The sequence below is a fragment of the Brassica rapa genome, chromosome A09, assembly GCF_000309985.2.
Source record: "Brassica rapa cultivar Chiifu-401-42 chromosome A09, CAAS_Brap_v3.01, whole genome shotgun sequence".
In the NCBI taxonomy this organism is placed as follows: Eukaryota; Viridiplantae; Streptophyta; class Magnoliopsida; order Brassicales; family Brassicaceae; genus Brassica; species Brassica rapa.
The window spans coordinates 16,212,301-16,230,101 of record NC_024803.2 but is presented as its reverse complement, the minus strand read 5'-3'; the positions used below and the strand labels follow the sequence as shown (position 1 = coordinate 16,230,101).

At 34.1% G+C, this 17,801-nt stretch overlaps 1 protein-coding gene across 1 annotated transcript; it reads left to right on the top strand.

Moving 5' to 3' along the window:
• Positions 1 to 477: 477 nt before the first annotated feature.
• Positions 478 to 10,580, top strand: LOC103839388 (cytosolic sulfotransferase 12). The gene has a single exon (XM_033280545.1). It carries the CDS (start codon positions 9,418 to 9,420, stop codon positions 10,387 to 10,389), a length of 972 nt encoding a protein of 323 aa, XP_033136436.1. The 5' UTR covers positions 478 to 9,417; the 3' UTR covers positions 10,390 to 10,580.
• The last annotated feature ends 7,221 nt before the right edge of the window (positions 10,581 to 17,801 follow it).

Sequence of the window (17,801 nt, the reverse complement as noted above, 5' to 3'; positions counted from 1 at the left end):
AGTTTTGAATTTATAATACAACCAACGAAAAGAAAAAAAAAGAGCGAAGGATCTTTCATCGCCAGGTAAAATTCCTCACTCCTCCTCTTAACATCCTCCTCGTCATGTGTGCCGGATGACTTTCCTGGAATGGGATTTTGTCTTCGCATGTTCCTCAACAAGGACTCCCATTCCGGATTTGAGGCCGCTACAACGTCCAAGAAATCCTCGACTCCACCCATACGAGCTGTGAACGCAGATCGCGTCGAGTCCAACTTGTTACGCAGCTGAGTGACTTCATCATCCCGTCTCTGACCATAAGACGATGTCGCCCTCAAAACACCGTTGACAGAACCAATCCCCAACGTACGTCCCTTTTTCTTAGGGACAACCTTAAAAACAAAAGTTAAATATTGTTAGTAAGAAGTTAAAGTTAAATTAAATGCATAACAATTTTTTTTTAAATTTTAAAAAATTTACCTCCTCATAGATCCTATCCACTTCAAGTGTGGATAAGGTGACGGATAATCCGTCGGTGGACTGCTGGGTCTGGCGGTCTTTAATGTGACCGACCAAGTCGTTGAAGATCTGCTCAGATCTAGCATCTAGAAATTGGCCCGCCTTGTACTTGTGGGTCCTCTCGTAAAGTTGCAAAAGAGACGGAGAACACGGGAGTTCTCCCGTCTCTTTGGCCTAAAAAACATTTTAAAAAGTTAGAATATATATAAATTAATTAAATTAAATATTTAATTACCATATCTAGACGTACATCGGTTTGGGGTTTTTGAACCGTAGAGTGAAGCATCGGCCCGTGGCCGTGCTCATCTACCGTCTGACGAGAGGCTGAGCAAGATTCAGCGACTCTAATGGAGCAGGATCCCGCCAATAATGGATGAGGCCATCCCACACATCTGTTGTGAGCTCAGGGGGGTTGCCACGCTGATACCCCTTCCCGATCCAGTCACCCTTCTAGTTGGAGACCGTGTCCAACAAGCGAGCTTTCGCCTTCGCGTTAAACGCTTTCTTCACCTTCTCATTGACCCCCATGGACCAATGGTATTTTTGTGGTAACAGAAAAAAATTAAATTAAGAATTATTTTTAAAAAATTAAAAAAATCTAAATCATAAAAAATTAAAGTATATATAATTAATTAATAGTAACTTACAGCAAAAATTTCGAACCACGTCTTTCTGACGTAGATCGGCATCTTTTTTCAGTTCGAATGTGGCTCGGAGAAGTAACCTTTGATCGTCTCGGTTACGTTCCGAGCAACACATCCGTCAACCCCAAACATGAAAAATAAAACACATTTAAAGTATAATTATTTATTATTGTTGTAAAAGAATTTTAAAAGAATTTTTTAAAAAAAATTTAACGTACCACAAAGTTCCGTCCAGTCGGTCGGGGTCTAGGACTGATAAACCTTCTCTGCCTGGCTGAGCGAGAAGGTCCTCGACAGTGAACTGCAAGTGAGGAGCACTCGACGGCACCATCAAATCAGGATGAATCCCGGCCGGCATCGGAGGAGGCACATGAGGAGGCACCTCTGGGACATGAGCATAAGGAGCCGGTGGTGCAACGAATCGAGGAACCGATGGTGTACCAGAAGGAGGTGACAGAGAGACTCTCTGAGGAGACTGAGTCTTGGGACAGTCTCCGGACCCGAAGAACCGGGAGCTGAAGAAGACGGGTCTAAACGACTACTAGGCTCACCGAACATCTCTCTGTAATGGGGAGTAAGTCTGTTCTTTCGAACCGTCAGGAAAAAACCTTAATTTTTAAAATTAACATCAACAGTAATTAACAAATTTATAAATAACAAATTCTATAAATCTAGCTAAATTCCCTACATTAACTATCTAATCAACACTAATTAACATAAAATCAGTAAACCTATCTAAATTCCCTACACTAACCACCTAATCTACCCTAAACTAATCAAATTAGAGAGGAAATAGAGAGAGTATGTACCATTGCTACGAAAGAGAGAGGTAGTGGAGACGAAATGGAAGTGAGAAGCTCGCGTGTATATATAAGAAATTAGTAATCGTCGTAATTTCCTGGTAAAGTTACGAGGAACTCGCGAGGCCCGTTTTTTCTTTACGAGGAATTAGCGAGGCCCGCGTTTTATTTCCTCGTAACGTCCTTGTTGATTTACAAGAAATTAGCGAGGCTCGCATTTTTATTTACGAGGAATTAGCGAGGCCCGCGTTTTCCTATTATGATGTCTTTACGATGAATTCTGCTTACGTGGAATTAACGAGTCCCGCGTTCTTTATTTTTAGGATTCAACGTAAGCTCCTAGTTAGTTTACGAGGAAATAGCGAGGATTATTTTTAAATCCCTAAAATCCGAACTCCAAACCCCATCTTCCTTATCTTCTACTTCATATATTCCAAACCCCAAACCCATCTTCCCTTTAACCTCAATCTCTTCTTTCCATTCCAAACCCCAAATTCTAAAACCACAATTCCTTAACTTATAATCTCAATCTCTTATTTCTAATTCAAACCCCCCCCCCCATTACGTTCCACAAAATCAAATTATATAAATAGATTTTCATGATTAAATCCATCAAATCACATGCATTAAGTCTAAAAATCAATCATATTAAAAACAAATACATCAATCGGATACATCGACATTCTGGTCATCACTAGAAACATCTTCATTTTTATTAAACTCGTCTTCAACAGTTTCATTCGTGGCATCGTCGGTAAGATCTTCTTACTCATGATTATGCGGATCAATGAGAAAGATGTCATCAATTTGTTGTTCAGGTTCCTCAAGTTCATTTATCTCTTCTTCTTGCAATGATGGTTCTTCTCCACTGATGATTCGTCCACGAGGTGTAACTTTGATCACGGCTAACCAATTTATTCATGATTCTCTCATCCAAGGGTATGGAAGGACGCTAATTTAGTCAGCTTGTGAAGCTAAGATGAAAGGCTCAAATTTGTTGTACCTGCAAAAATAAAGACAACGTAGAAATTAATCATACAGATCATGTATGCAAAAAAAAAAGAATTTGTTGTACCTTCGTCCACCATTGACATCAACTACACCAAATTTGTTAAACCGAACACCTCTGTTGACGACGGGGTCGAACCATTCACATTTGAAGATGACGCATTTCAGCTTCAATAACCCTGAGAATTCCACTTCAATATTCTCCTGCAATATCCCGTAGAAATTTGTTTCGCCTTTCACACATATTCCATAGTTTCTGGTCACCCGCTGTCTACTATAATCATATGTGTGAAAAGTATAGCCTCGTGTGAAATACATCTGTGATGTGGTGATTTTTGCAAGTGGAGCTTGAATTACTTCGTGAAACCACGTAGCATAATCTGCGTCGTCGTCATAATGAACCTGCAAAAATAAAAAGAACGTTGAAATACAGGTCACGATGAAAAAAGAGTTTGATCAATCAACCTGCAAAAAATAAGAGTTTGAGTTAATACCTGATTCTTCAACCACCCAATAAAGTGCTGATCTTTCCTTCTGTCTACGTCACTTGTGGATATACCTGGGAATGTTTCTTCGACTAGAGACACAAATAGGATGTAAAATCACATTTTATATTAATTAATCTTTGGAAATTATAAAATTTATGCTTATATGTGTTTTAGATATTTCCATAAAATATGTTACCTTTCAAAATAACGCATCAATGGATCCTCGCCATTGAGTAGAATATAGGTGTGTGCACTATGAGCGTCTTCTTCACTCGACCACCAAACATCTTTCGATTTCCCACCGATTCGTCCAATCTGGCTAAGGATGTCTGGAACACCAGCAACTGCATATGTTGGAGCGACACCACCATCATCATATCTTCTTAGAGCTTTTTTCTGGGTACGTACTTTTGACGCAAAGTAGTACGATCTGAAGTGAGAAGTTTCTTTCGTCAAACTTCCAGCAATTATAGAACCTTTAACTTTTGCGAGGTTTTTTGCTTTTCCCTTCAAATATTTCATTGCTCGCTCATATGGATACATCCACCCATAATGTACAGGTCCACGAAGCAATGACTCATATAGGAGGTGGATAGCTAGATGCTCCATGACGTTAAAAAATTCCAGAGGAAATATCTTCTCCAAGTTGGACAATAAGATTGGAATGTTCTCGTGAAGTTGTTTCACGACTTCTTCTTTAAGAGTGCGTGTGCTCAGATCCCTGAAAAATGCTCAAATGCTTTGTATATTCCAAAAACAATTAAACACATTAGTAGTCATATATTATTACAAACTAAACCATTATAAAATTAATGTGTTATAATATACTACCTGCAAGAGATTTATGTACGTTTGTTGGAAGTATCTCTATAAATGCAAAGGGAAGTAGTCGTTGCATAAAGACATGACAATCATGACTCTTCATCCCAGAGAACTTTTGACCATTTTCAACACATCTAGAGAGATTTGAAACCTACCCATCGGGGAACTTCACTTATGATGCCACCCAGTTGAACAACACTGACTTTTTTCTGAAGACAGTCTGAATATCGCTACAGGAACTTGTCCATTGCTTTTTATATGTAACTCACTTCTTTAGCAAATATCTGGCAAATCCAATCTCGATTTTATGTTGTATTTTGTCTTTCCTGGGACATTCAATATTGTATTCATGATGTTCTCAAAGAAATTCTTTTCTATATGCATCACATCGAGGTTGTGGTGCAGAAGAAGATCCTTCCAATATGGCAACTTCTAAAATATACTCTTCTTTTGCCAGTTGTGCCGAACACCGTAAAAATCAGGCATATTACCGGGGACATGCCAATTACCACCACAACGAACTGTTTTGTTAACTCTGTAGTAATCTATTTGCGCTTCAATTTTTTCTCCAGTTAGATAAGGAGGAGGATTTTCTCTCACAACCCTTTTGTGCCTAAACAATTTCTTGTTTCTTCGGTACGGATGGCCAATGGGAAGAAATCGACGGTGACAATCGAACCAACTTGTCTTGCTACCATTCTTCAGTTGAAACGCATATATCGTTCCATTACAATATGGACAAGCTAATCTCTCGTGTGTAGTCCATCCAAACAAAATCCCATAGATAGAAAAGTCACTTATGATCCACAAAAGCATCGCTCGCATCGTAAAATTCATCTTAGTTGAGAAGTCATACGTCCTCACCCCTGTTGACCACAAATACTTCAACTCTTTTTATCAGTGGTTGTAGGAAAATATTCAGAGACCTTTTTGGATGATTCGGACCAGGTATTAATATGGTCAAGAATAGCAACTCCCGTTGCATGCACATCTCTGGTGGCAGGTTGTCTGGCGTAAGAAAGACTAGCCACAATGACTGACATTCCAAATGGACTAAATCCATCTGTGCATAATCCGAGATACACATTCCGGCTATTGCTAGCGAATTTCGGATGTACTTTGTTAAATTGTTTCCAGGCTCTTGCATCTGATGGATGAGTCATCTCACCATCCGTCTGAGTATGCTCGGCATGCCATCTCATCCCTCCGGCAGTCTGCTCAGATTAGTACAATCTTTTCAATCTGTCTGTAATTGGTAGGTATCACATCCTTTGGTATGGTACCCTATTACGTTCTCGTCCTTGCACCAAATTAACATGGAGAAGGTTATAATTATGAGAATGAAGTTAGTAGTAGGAATAGCAATTTTCAGGAAGAACCGGTTGATGATCATTTGCATAATGAACAGAGTTACCATCAGGAGGACCAAATGGTAGATTATGATAGGGTTCATGATATGTAGCTGATGCATTTGTAGCTCATGATGAAGATGAAGAACCTAACATAGATGCAAAAAAGTTTTATGAAATGTTAGATGCTACGAATCAGCCACTTTACAGTGATTGTAGAGAAGGTCTCTCTAAATTGTCGTTGGCTGCTAGAATGATGAATATTAAAACTGATCACAATCTACCTGAAAGTTGCATGAATGAATGGGCAGACTTGTTTAAAGACTATTTGCTGGAAGACAATGTGTCTGCTGATTCTTATTATAAGATTCAGAAACTGGTTTATAGTCTTGGGTTGCCTTCGGAGATGATAGACGTTTGCATCGATAATTGCATGATCTACTGGGTAGATGATGAGAAGTTAGAAGAATGCTGATTCTACAAGAAGCCACGATTGACCTCTATTTATTAAATGCTTCCAAACATTTTCACGATTTGCCAATTTCGAATTGTTGCATTTCCGACAAGGACAGAACATCTTACCGCTTTCTTGGGCGAGCGGTGTGGAATCTACTTGATGCATAAATGTCTCCAGCCCTTCGAGGTATTCTTTCGTCACGTTAGCATCTCTATGCATATACATCCACCTCCGCAACTCGAAAATATTCCCGGAGGCCGACATTTTTTTTCTTTCACGTTTTTAGTTTTTTCTTGTTAGTGTGTTTAAAATGATGCTCAAACGTCCATATTTATAGGAAATTTTCAAGTTTGGTAGTTGAAATTTTAGTACGTATTTACGACGAAATTTAGTTAGGTAGCCGAAACAAAAAACGTGTTACAACTACAAAGTTGGTGGACTCGAAATTCTGTCGTTAAGTAAACGTAAAATATTTCCTCATAAAATAGACGCTAATTTTACGTCGAGTTTACGAGGAAACCATTTTTCCCTCGTAAAAACCACGTTATATTACGTCGTTTTACGAGGAAATCGTTTAGTCGTTATTTTACGACGAACTTACGTTGATTTTACATTTCCTCGTAAGATACTCGTAAAATCGACGTAAATTTACGAGGATTACTCGTTAATTTTCGTCGCTATAGTTGTGTTTTCTTGTAGTGCAGATTTCAAGTCCCATTTAAATATCCCAAAAAAAGAGAGTATATTTATGGGGTACAGCTTTCCTTAAAAATTAGTCAAACCATTGTTCTAATAATTGGTTTAAGCGGCGTCAAGGTCCCATCTAAGCAGGCAAATCAACCTTAACCAAAATAATGTTAGTAAAAACACAGAAATTTATCTATTTTAATTTTTTTGTATATTTAGTGTTGATCTCATCAAAATAATTTTATAATTAAAATAAAAGAAATAAAAATATATCATATAAATAAAATCTATATATTAAATAACTTAGTAATTCTTTAACATCTATGCCTAGCCTAAATAGCAAATGATTTGATTAGTCTCTAGTTATTCTATAAAAGTTGTAAACATGAAATTCTCTTATACTCAATACTTCAAAATGATCAATGTTTTGAAAAATTCTTTTAATAAAAGACATTTTAGCATTTTATTATAATAGCTAATGCTAAATCGTAATTTTTAAAAATTAACTATATTTATTAAATTTCTATTGGTTAAAAATTGTAGAAAATAATTAATTGCAAAACAATATATTAAGCAAAATATAATATATTTTCTGGGGAATTTCATGTTTTACCATTATTCATCTTGACCACCACTAAATGAACATTTTCAAAAATACATTCTTCATTAATTGGCAAAAAAATAATTTTTTTTTATGTTTTCGAATTATACTTTTTCAAATTCGAACTTTTTTTTATTGTTTTTTGAACCATTTTCGAATTTCGTTTTTCAAATTTTTTTTTTGAAAATCAAAAATTATGTTTGAAACTATTTTAAAAAAAATTATAATTTTTAAGTATTTATTTATATATTTATTAGAATCATAAATTTCACATTCCAAAAACCTTACTCCACCCCTCAACTCTAAACGCTAACTCTAAATTAGTTAACCATAGGGATATAAATATCTTTTACCATTCATTAAAAGTGAGAGTAAAAGTGGTTAATGTAAACATGAAAACTAGTACTATGAATGTGGTATTTGTGGTAATTTCCTTATATCTTTTATGTGTAACAATATCAAAGCATACATTTTTTTAAAGTGAGGGAATATGTCGAAGCCGTATTTAATTAAAATATAATAGGGGGCCCAATGTAATAAGTGTACATGAGTTAATAACGAGGGAATTTTATCAAAATAGAATGGAAAAACACACTCTTTATCCCTATAATATAAATATAATTTTTTTCATGATCCCAAAATTAATCTTTGATTACTCAAATAAAATACAATTTAAAAGTAGTATAAATATTAAAAACATATTAGGAATAAAAAATTAAAAATTAAAAATAATTTAAACCACAAAATCCCTACATGTCGTAAAGATATTCATCATAAAAGAAGAGTTTGTGAAAATCACAAGAAAAACTATGGACTTTTGGAAAATCACAGGTACACGTTTTAGGAAGATAAAAAGATTTCAAAATATTTTTAAAATATTTTATAACTGAATTTTTGGAAATATGGTTATTTTTATCCGTAGAATGCAGCTTCTAAACTGCGTAGAGAACATATAACTAATCTATGAGTAGATTCTACCATATGTAGACTTTTGAGTTATGTCTAAATTTTGTATTCATAAAATTTCACAATTTTTCATAAAACTAAAAACTGCATTCTTAATAAATGGAGCTACCTTTCGAATGTGTAGACTTTGCATTCCTCATATTTTGAATTCCATTTAAAAAATGGATTATTAATTCTACAGAAAGTAGAATAACTTGTTTAATCTGGAATTCAATTTCCACCACGATATTTTTCGTAGAAGATGGCATCTTCGTTCCATAGAACATAACTAAATTTTCTAAGTTAACAAATTTTAGATCCCAAAAAATACAAGCATGTGTATAAGAGTATTTCATTGATTGTTTCTATTTTCTTATAAATTTTTATATTAATAAACAATTTATTTCATTAAGTTTGATAAATTGAAAGGGCAACTGAGGCAAAAATAGGACAAAAACAATTATATTAAAGGGACAAAAAGTCTGTTTTTCATGGGAAATTGCTAAAAATACCACATTCATAGTACCACTTTTCATGTTTACGCTAACCATTTCTACACTCATTTTTATTAAAGGGTAAAAGATATTTATAACCCTAGAGTTAACTAATATAGACTTAGGGTTTAGAGTTGAAGAGCTGGGTGGGGTTTTTGAATGAAATTTAAGATTTTAATAAATATATAAATAAATTCATAAAAAGTATAAAAAATAATTTCAAAAATAATTTTCGATTTTCAAAAGGAAATGTTGAAAAAAATTCAAAAATAATTTAGAAAAAAGTTTGAATTTGAAAAAGTATAATTCAAAAACATTAAAAAATTATTTATTTAAATAATTATATATTATATATAGAGAGAACAAGGGTATAAGAGTCTTTTGTCACTTAATGAAGAATAAATTATTGAAAATGTCGCTTTAGTGGTGGTAAATATGAATAATTGAACCAAAAAATGGTAAATATGAAAACTCCCCTTTTTTCATTCTATTTTAGCAAAATTCCCTAAAGTTTTTAAATATCCAAGTATATAAAGACAACAAAGACAACCTCAATAAAGCAGAGCTAAAGGAAAGAAATCCCATAGTTTCTAACATTTTCAAGATTTATCTATACTCTTGAGAATGGCATCATCATCTGTTTCTGTTTACTTGAAAGATGAAAACCTGACACAAGAAACAAGAGATCTACTTTCTTCTCTTCCAAGCGAGAAAGGTTGGTTAGTCAGTCAAATGTATCAATTCGAAGGAAGTTGGCAGGCACCAGCTCTGTTACAAGGAATCGTGAACTGCCAAAAACACTTTGAAGCCAACGATTCCGACGTTATCCTCGCCACCTTTCCTAAATCAGGCACCACTTGGTTAAAAGCTCTTCTCTTTGCTCTCATTCACCGACACAAGTTCCCAGTTTCTGGCAAGCATCCTCTTCTAGTTACAAATCCGCACTCCCTCGTGCCCTTCTTGGAAGGAGATTACTGCGTATCTCCAGAGGTCAAATTCTCCGAGTTGCCTTCTCCAAGAATCATGCAGACGCACGTAACGCATCATTCTCTGCCGGTTTCTATTAAGAGCTCGTGTTGTAAGATTGTATATTGTTGTAGAAACCCTAAGGACAAGTTTGTCTCCTTATGGCATTTTGGGAGAAAACTTGCTCCTGAAGAAACAGCGGAGTATCCGATTGAAACAGCGGTTGAAGCGTTTTGTGAAGGGAAGTTTATTGGTGGACCATTTTGGGATCATGTGTTGGAGTACTGGTACGAAAGCCGCAAGAATCCGAACAAGGTCTTGTTTGTTACATACGAGGAGCTCAAGAAGCAGACCGAAGTTGAGGTTAAGCGAATCGCTGACTTCATTGGATGTGGTTTTACTGCTGAGGAAGAAGTGAGTGAGATTGTGAAGTTGTGTAGTTTTGAGAGTTTGAGTAAACTGGAAGTTAATAGACAAGGGAAATTGCCAAATGGAATAGAGTCTAACTCTTACTTTAGAAAGGGAGAGATTGGAGGTTGGAGAGATACTTTGAGTGAGTCCTTGGCAGAAGTAATAGATAGAACCACTGAAGAGAAGTTTAGAGGTTCTGGTCTGAAATTTTCTTGTTGAATCAATCTTTAAAACTTGTTGTTATGTTTCTGTTTTGCTTGAATAATGTTTCTGTAACCTTGTGAACTTGTTGTTGTTGTTTTCTTCTATTTTGTTGTGAATTGTTGTTGTTGTTTTCGTTTTTTATGAGAGCTTGGGTTGAGTTGTTATTGTTCTTCTTGTATGAATAAAATGGAGCATGTTTGTGTTTTCTTATTTTCACCACTATTAAAATGTCAAATGATGGTCAATAACTTTTATATTGATGATTACTATTTGGATATAAACATGTTGTGTCTGAGTTTTATATGATTATATTTGAAAACCAAATAATTAATTATAAGTTTAATAAAATTGTGATCGATAACCCCTATTAAAGATAAACATCATTTTATTTTACTTTTTCTGATTTTTTCTTAAATACTGAAAAGGCCTTTACGGCATGTATAATGTGAATTGTTTTTTTTTCGGCAAACGACTATTCTATTAATTCAAACTTGAGATGGTCTAATGAGCTAAATGAGAATAGAACAACCAATAAAACACAAAGATTTATGAACAGAACATGCATTCCTAGCTAACGAATCTGCAATATCATTTTGTGTCTTTGGGATGTAACTGATTTTGAAGTTCGAAAAACACAACCGAAGTGTTTGAATGATTTTCAGCTCAGTTGAGAAATTGGGCCAAGCTTGTGGCTCTTCTATCATTACAATCAGGTCTTTGCAATCTGTCTCAAATCTCTGACAGGTCGAGTGTTGTATCATACTCTTCATTGCCCATTGTAGTACTTCCAGTTCCGAGTGTAGCGCTGACTAACGCCTTCTTAAGTTTCTTTCCCCCATAAGTTGAATCTTCCCCATGGTATCCTTCTAGACCCATCCCATTCCACTAAACTGAGCTGTGGAGGTCCATGAACCTTCCACCATACAAATATTCCCCAAGCCAAAAGCATGTGTTTCTTCAGCAGTATGTGCCTATGGAGGAACATGTATAGTTTCCCTTGCATTATGCCAAGCTTGGCACTCACTCTCTGCATACCTGATTAGTTCTAATGGGTCTCTATCTATGCCTCTGAACAACTTATCATTCCTATCTTTCCAGATGTACCAAATTATCCAAGGATAAAGGTCTCTATCATCTTCTGGCTTCATAATACTATTCTTCCTCCAAAAAAAATAGTCCATATTAGCATAAATACTTGGTACATGAAAAGTTTGAGAGCTCGACGGTGTTGATGATAGTGCCCATGCTTGTAAGGCCGGTGGGCATTCAAAAATCGCATGAGTAACAGTTTCTTCTGGCTCTCCACATCTTGGGCAGTAATTGTCGCATCGCATATTACGGCGTACCAGATTCCTTGTTACCGCTACCTTTCCTGAGATTAATTGCCATATAAGATGACAAATTTTTTGTGGCGCATTCACTGTCCAAGCAAAGGCTTGTAGTTTGGTTAAACTGGGTTGTAGAACTTCTCTATCCTCATCAGCTCTCATCAAATTTGTAGAAACCCAATATCCAGACTTGATAGTATATTGATCATTTTTGGGGTAACTCCAACAAAATATATCACGTCGATGAGTAGGGCTTATGGCCAAACTCTGAATCATCGATATATCCTCTTGATCTATATATTGTTCCAATAGTCGAGCAACCCACTCCCTTGTTTCGAAATTAATAAGACTGCTGACGGTCATCTTTGGGTGTACTACTGGGACCCGGGGTCGAGTCGGCCTTGCTGGCGTCGAAGGAATCCAAGGATCCTCCCACACATTCATTTCATATCCTGAATGCACTTTGCTTCTGATACCAAAAGTAATAGCTTCTTGGCAGCTATAATACTCGTCCATATATCCACTGCGCCTGTTCACAACGGCGAACTCAGACTGTAATATTTTTCCCGAAGAACTATCGCCACTAATGAATCTGAAAATTGAACAAGACGCCAAAGCTGTTTAGCTAGAAGAGCTAGATTGAATTCATGGATTATGCAAAAACCAATTCCTCCCTCCTTTCGAGGTGCACACATCTTTTCCCATTTTGCCTAGTGGATTCCTCTTTTAGGTGGATTCAAGCTCCACCAGAATTATGCAATGGCACTTGCTAGGTTCTCACATATCTCCAAAGGAAGCAGAAAACTAGACATGACATAAGTCGGAAGATCTAACAAGTTGGATTTAATCAAAACTTTATTTCCTCCCTTAGACAACCATCTACAAGTCCAACCATTCACTATGTGTAATAGTTTCTCTTTTAGGAAGGCAAAAAGCTTTCACTTTTATCCACTAACATCCTTTGGGATTCCTAAGAAGGAGCCCATTCCGCCTTCGTTTTGGATACCAAGTGTATTTTTGATCTGATGTCGGTCATTCACTGTAATCCTTTTACCAAAGAGTAATGAGAATTTATCAAAATTGATACATTGACGTGATGCTTTTCCATATTTTCTGACTACTTTCATAACTTCTTCACATTTACGGGGCTCCGTCTTACAGAAGAAAAGACTATCATCAACAAATAGAATGTGTGATACCGAGGGGCAAGCGCGTGCGACTCACATCCTCGTTATCTTTTCTTGATTTTCTGCATGATTATGAAGGCTAATGAGCGCTTCCGTGCATAGAATAAATATGAAAGGAGACAAAGGATCTCCTTGACGTAAACCTCATCCAGAGACAATATTTTCCCTTGGTTCTCAGTTCATGAGAACTTTATACTTGACTGAGATAATGCATCTCATAATCCAGTCAATCCATATCTCTGAAAAAATTATTTTTTTCATGACTGCTTCAATGAATGACCATTCCATCATATCATATGTACAATGTGAATCGTTTAGGGGAAGTATCTCACAATTTATATCATAATTAATTGGAGATCTTTTAATAAAGTTGAGAAATAAGAGACAGAAAATCTTTTTACTAAGTTGATGACTAAGTTAAGTCTGTTTGGTGACTAATCTAACTTAGTGACCAAGTTATGAAACTTAGTGACAAATAGCTAATACTAAAGTTCACTTGGTGTCTAACCACGGTGACTGATATCACTCAAATTACCCTAAGGAATGATTTGTACTCTCTCAAATAAAAGGTAGAGTTGTAGCATTTAGGGATCGAATTCACAGGAAGTTAAGACACACAAAAGATCTAATAGTTATGTGGTTAAGCCAGGAAAATAGGTTTAAATGTAAATAGCAGTGGTTTGAACAAAATAATTGTTCGGTTGATTGATTGGGTTTTGAAACAGATATGAAAAGCGTTAAACTTAAGGTTTCTATTCAGACAATCAGGATTATAGAGATATAGAGACTAAGTGTATATTGGATATTTTAGAACTCAAACTTTAAGAATAGTCTATCAACTTCCGTATTTTTAGACTATCTATTACCGGATCTAAGACCTCAGATGTCGCTTATTGGTCTTGAGAAAGTGTCGAACGATAGCAATTATAGATTGACGATCAATACACCTTTCAGCCTGTCGATCGATGTAACTATTGAGTTGTCGATCGATGAAACTTCCAAGGAAGCTTCGCACGGGTTTGACGTGTTCACTATGTTTAACTAAATCAGCCTCCGCTTGTTTCTAGCAATCCTAACACGAACTAATTCAGACAGAGAACCAAGCTTCCGCTTGCGCCCTATAATATAATATCTATAGGCAAGGTCCTAGTTAGCTATTCTAGAACACAAACATTAAGATCAGTGTAATTGATGGATTTCCTAACACTTAGCATTCCTATATTTTGGGATATTACCTCATAAATATCTGAACCCTAAATCTAACAAAGAGAACTACTCAGACATAGCTAAGCAATTCATAACAAAGAAATATGAAAATTGCATAAATAGATAAGAGTAGAAAAACTTGGAGTTCCAATCACAAATATTTGAAAGAGTTCTTGGATCTTCTCTCCAAACCTAAGACTCTAAGTATTTTGCTGTATGGAAGTATGAAAGTGTAGAAAGCGTGTGTTGTCTAGAACAAAGGCAGACATAAATATTAGGTTAAAACTCGTCATGGATAATCTAATAATTTTTGTGGAACTTGGGCTTAAAGTCGGTTGGAACCAAATCTGGCATTTGCGCGCGTCGTTGTCGATCGACACACACTTTGTGTTGTCGATCGATTATCGTCTTCAATCATCGATCGCTAGGCAGTTCGATAGTCACCTACGGGTTTTTTATCATTTTATCTCAAAAAAACACAAAAATCACTACTTTCCTCTAATTTACTCCAAAACCTGAAAACATACTAAAAATACTCCAAAACAAACATAATATATTTAAAAATATCATATAATAAAACCATTAATTATAAATAAAATCATGAATTTATTAAAAATAATAGAAAAATGTAAATTATATTTTTCTTTAAAATATATAATATAATTTAAAATTTATTATATATAGTAATGGCGTCTAAAAGTTTCTAGTTGTGATTATATATGCATGTTGTGGGTAAAACTTGCACACGCACCAACCCATGTTCTAAACACGTTTTATCTATGCGCATAGCTCCCTTGTCTGATCGAGATGTCCAAAGCAATAAAACAAAAACCAAAATTGTAGTTTAAAATGAAGCATACCTATATTAAATTTGTGGTTTAAGATATGGGTTTGAAGTAATTTTGCAATATCAAAATTGTGTGACCATACAAATAAAGAGTCATGTTTCAAGTCCCATTTAAATATCCGAAAAAGAGTATAATTACGGGGTACACCTTTGCTCAGGAATTAGTCAAACCATTGTTCCAATAATTGGATTAAGCGGCGTCAAGGTCCTATCTATGCGGCAAATCAGCCTTAACTAAAATAATTTTATAACTAAAATAAAAGAAATAAAATATATTATATAAATAAAAATAGATATATTAAATAACTTAGTAATTCTTTAACATCTATGCCTAGCCTAAATACCAAATGATTCGACTAAGCGCTGGTTATTCTATGAAATTGGTAAAAATAAAGTTCCCTCATATTCAATACTTCAAAATGATCAATGTTTTAAAAATTCTTTTAATAAAAGACATTTTAGCATTTTATTATAATAGCTAATGCTAAATCGTAATTTTAAAAAATTAATTATACTTATCAAATTTCTATTGGTTAAAAATGGTAGAAAATAATTAATTGTAAAAAAATATATTAAACAAAATATAATATATTTTTGGGGAAATTTCATATTTACCATTTTCAAGGTACCATTATTCATCTTTACCACCACTAAAGGGATATTTTTCAAAAATACATTATTCATTAAATTGCAAAAGACTCTTATACTTTTGTTCTCTATAGATATAATAAATAATTATTTAAATAAACAAAATATAAAAAATAGAAAATTAATTTTTATATGTTTTTGAATTATACGTTTTCAAATTCGAAACTTTTTATTATTGTTTTTAATCATTTTTCAAATTTTGTTTTTCATTTTTTTTTGAAAATCAAAAATTATGTTTGAAACTATTTTTTTATATTTTTTAAGTATTTTTCATATATTTATTAGAATTTTAAATTTCATATTTCAAAAACCCTACTGCACTTCTCAACTCTAAATCCTAGCTTAGTGTATACATGAAAATAGTACTAAAAATGTGATATTTGTGGCAATTTCCTTATATTTTTTTATGTGTAGCAATATCAAAGCATACATTTATTTTAAAGTGAGGGAATATGTCCAAGCCGTCTTTAATTACAATATAATAGGGGGCCTAATATAATAAGTGTACATGAGCATAGTATTTTGGGAATTTTACAAAAATAGAATGGAAAAACACACTCTTTATCCCTATAATATAAAACAATTTTAGTTTGTCCCTATAGTATAAATTTGTGAAATTTGTCACAAATATCACGTTCGTAGTACCACTTTTCATGTCTATACTAATCATTTTTACTCTCACTTGTTATGAAGGTTAAAATACACTTATACCCCTAGGGTTAACTAATCTAGACTTAGGGTTTAGAGTTGAAGGGTGGGGTAGGGTTTTTAGAATATGAAATTTAGGATTCTAATAAATATATAAATAAATACTTAAAAAAAATAAAAAGAATAAAAAAGAAATTTTGATAAAAAAATAAAATTTATAAAAAAGTTTTAGTTTGAAAAAGTATAACTCGAAAACATAAAAAAATGGGAAATTAGGTGAGATGACGCTACAAAAAAGCATAATTGATTGAGTAGACAATTACCCTAACTTTTCACTGTTTCACATGTCTTTTATATAATATTGATGTATTACCCCTGCTTGAAACCGGAGAAACCTGCTAGAAAAAAATAAAATTAAAAATTACTATATTGCAAAAATATGTCGTGTCTCTTCCAGATTCACACTCCTTTGAATAGTTTCACTCCAGATTCTCTCCACCGCGTTTTCTCTGATTACAATCCCTTGCTGATTCACATTCACATTCCAATTTGTGTTGATCCTTGCCGAAAAGACCTGTGTAGTGGCGATCACCTCCATCTATGCAAACGGCACCATCTTCCGTCACCACCGTATGTTATTCTCTTTTATTTACTGTATCAACAACAAAATCTGTCTCTCTGATACGGTTATATGTATTATCTCCACTGATGTTGCGAGATACAGTTACATTTTTTCGCCGTGGATGAAGTTGATCGGAGAAGATAAACAGTGTCTGTTTATTTTGTTCTATTCTATTCGCATATGGAATAGAAATGTAAAACAATATGTGTTATGTTTGTTCTATACCTGTTATGAAATGCGATATATTCTGCTACTCTTCTATTTTATCATGTTCCATTCCATTTGATGATTACTAAAGAGTGTTTTATTTTGTTAAGAAATATAGTTTTTGAACAAGTAAATATCGTGCTATGATCTAGATTGTGTAGTTTAATATTACATAATATAATATAATTTTACATAATATATGTAATTTTTTAGACTTTGATATTTGGGTTTAGGATTTATATTTGGGTTTAGGATTTATATTTTGGTTTAGGGTTTAGTGAATATAATTTAGGGTTTAGTATTTAGAAGGTGAGGGGATATGGTTGGGGGATCAGCATTAACTTCTTCCATGAAATCATAGATATTTCATCATTTTGTTCTATTCGGGTTTAGTTTATGAAAGATTGGGGTTGAATTGGATTAGGGTTTATATTTCCGTGTAGGGTTTATATTTAGGGTTTAGGGATTAAAGTTTAGGGTATAGTTAGGTACAGTTGGGTCACATTAACCTTTTCCATGAAATCATAGATATTTCATAATTTCACCAATATATACCATGCTATTTATTTTGTTACATTCTATTTGGGTTTATGGTTTATATTTGAGTTTAGGGATTAGTGAATATAGTTTAGGGTTTAGTATTTAGAAGATGAGGAGGTATAGTTGGGATCAACATCAACTTCTTCTACGAAATTATAGACATTTCATAATTTTACCAATATATACCATATTAT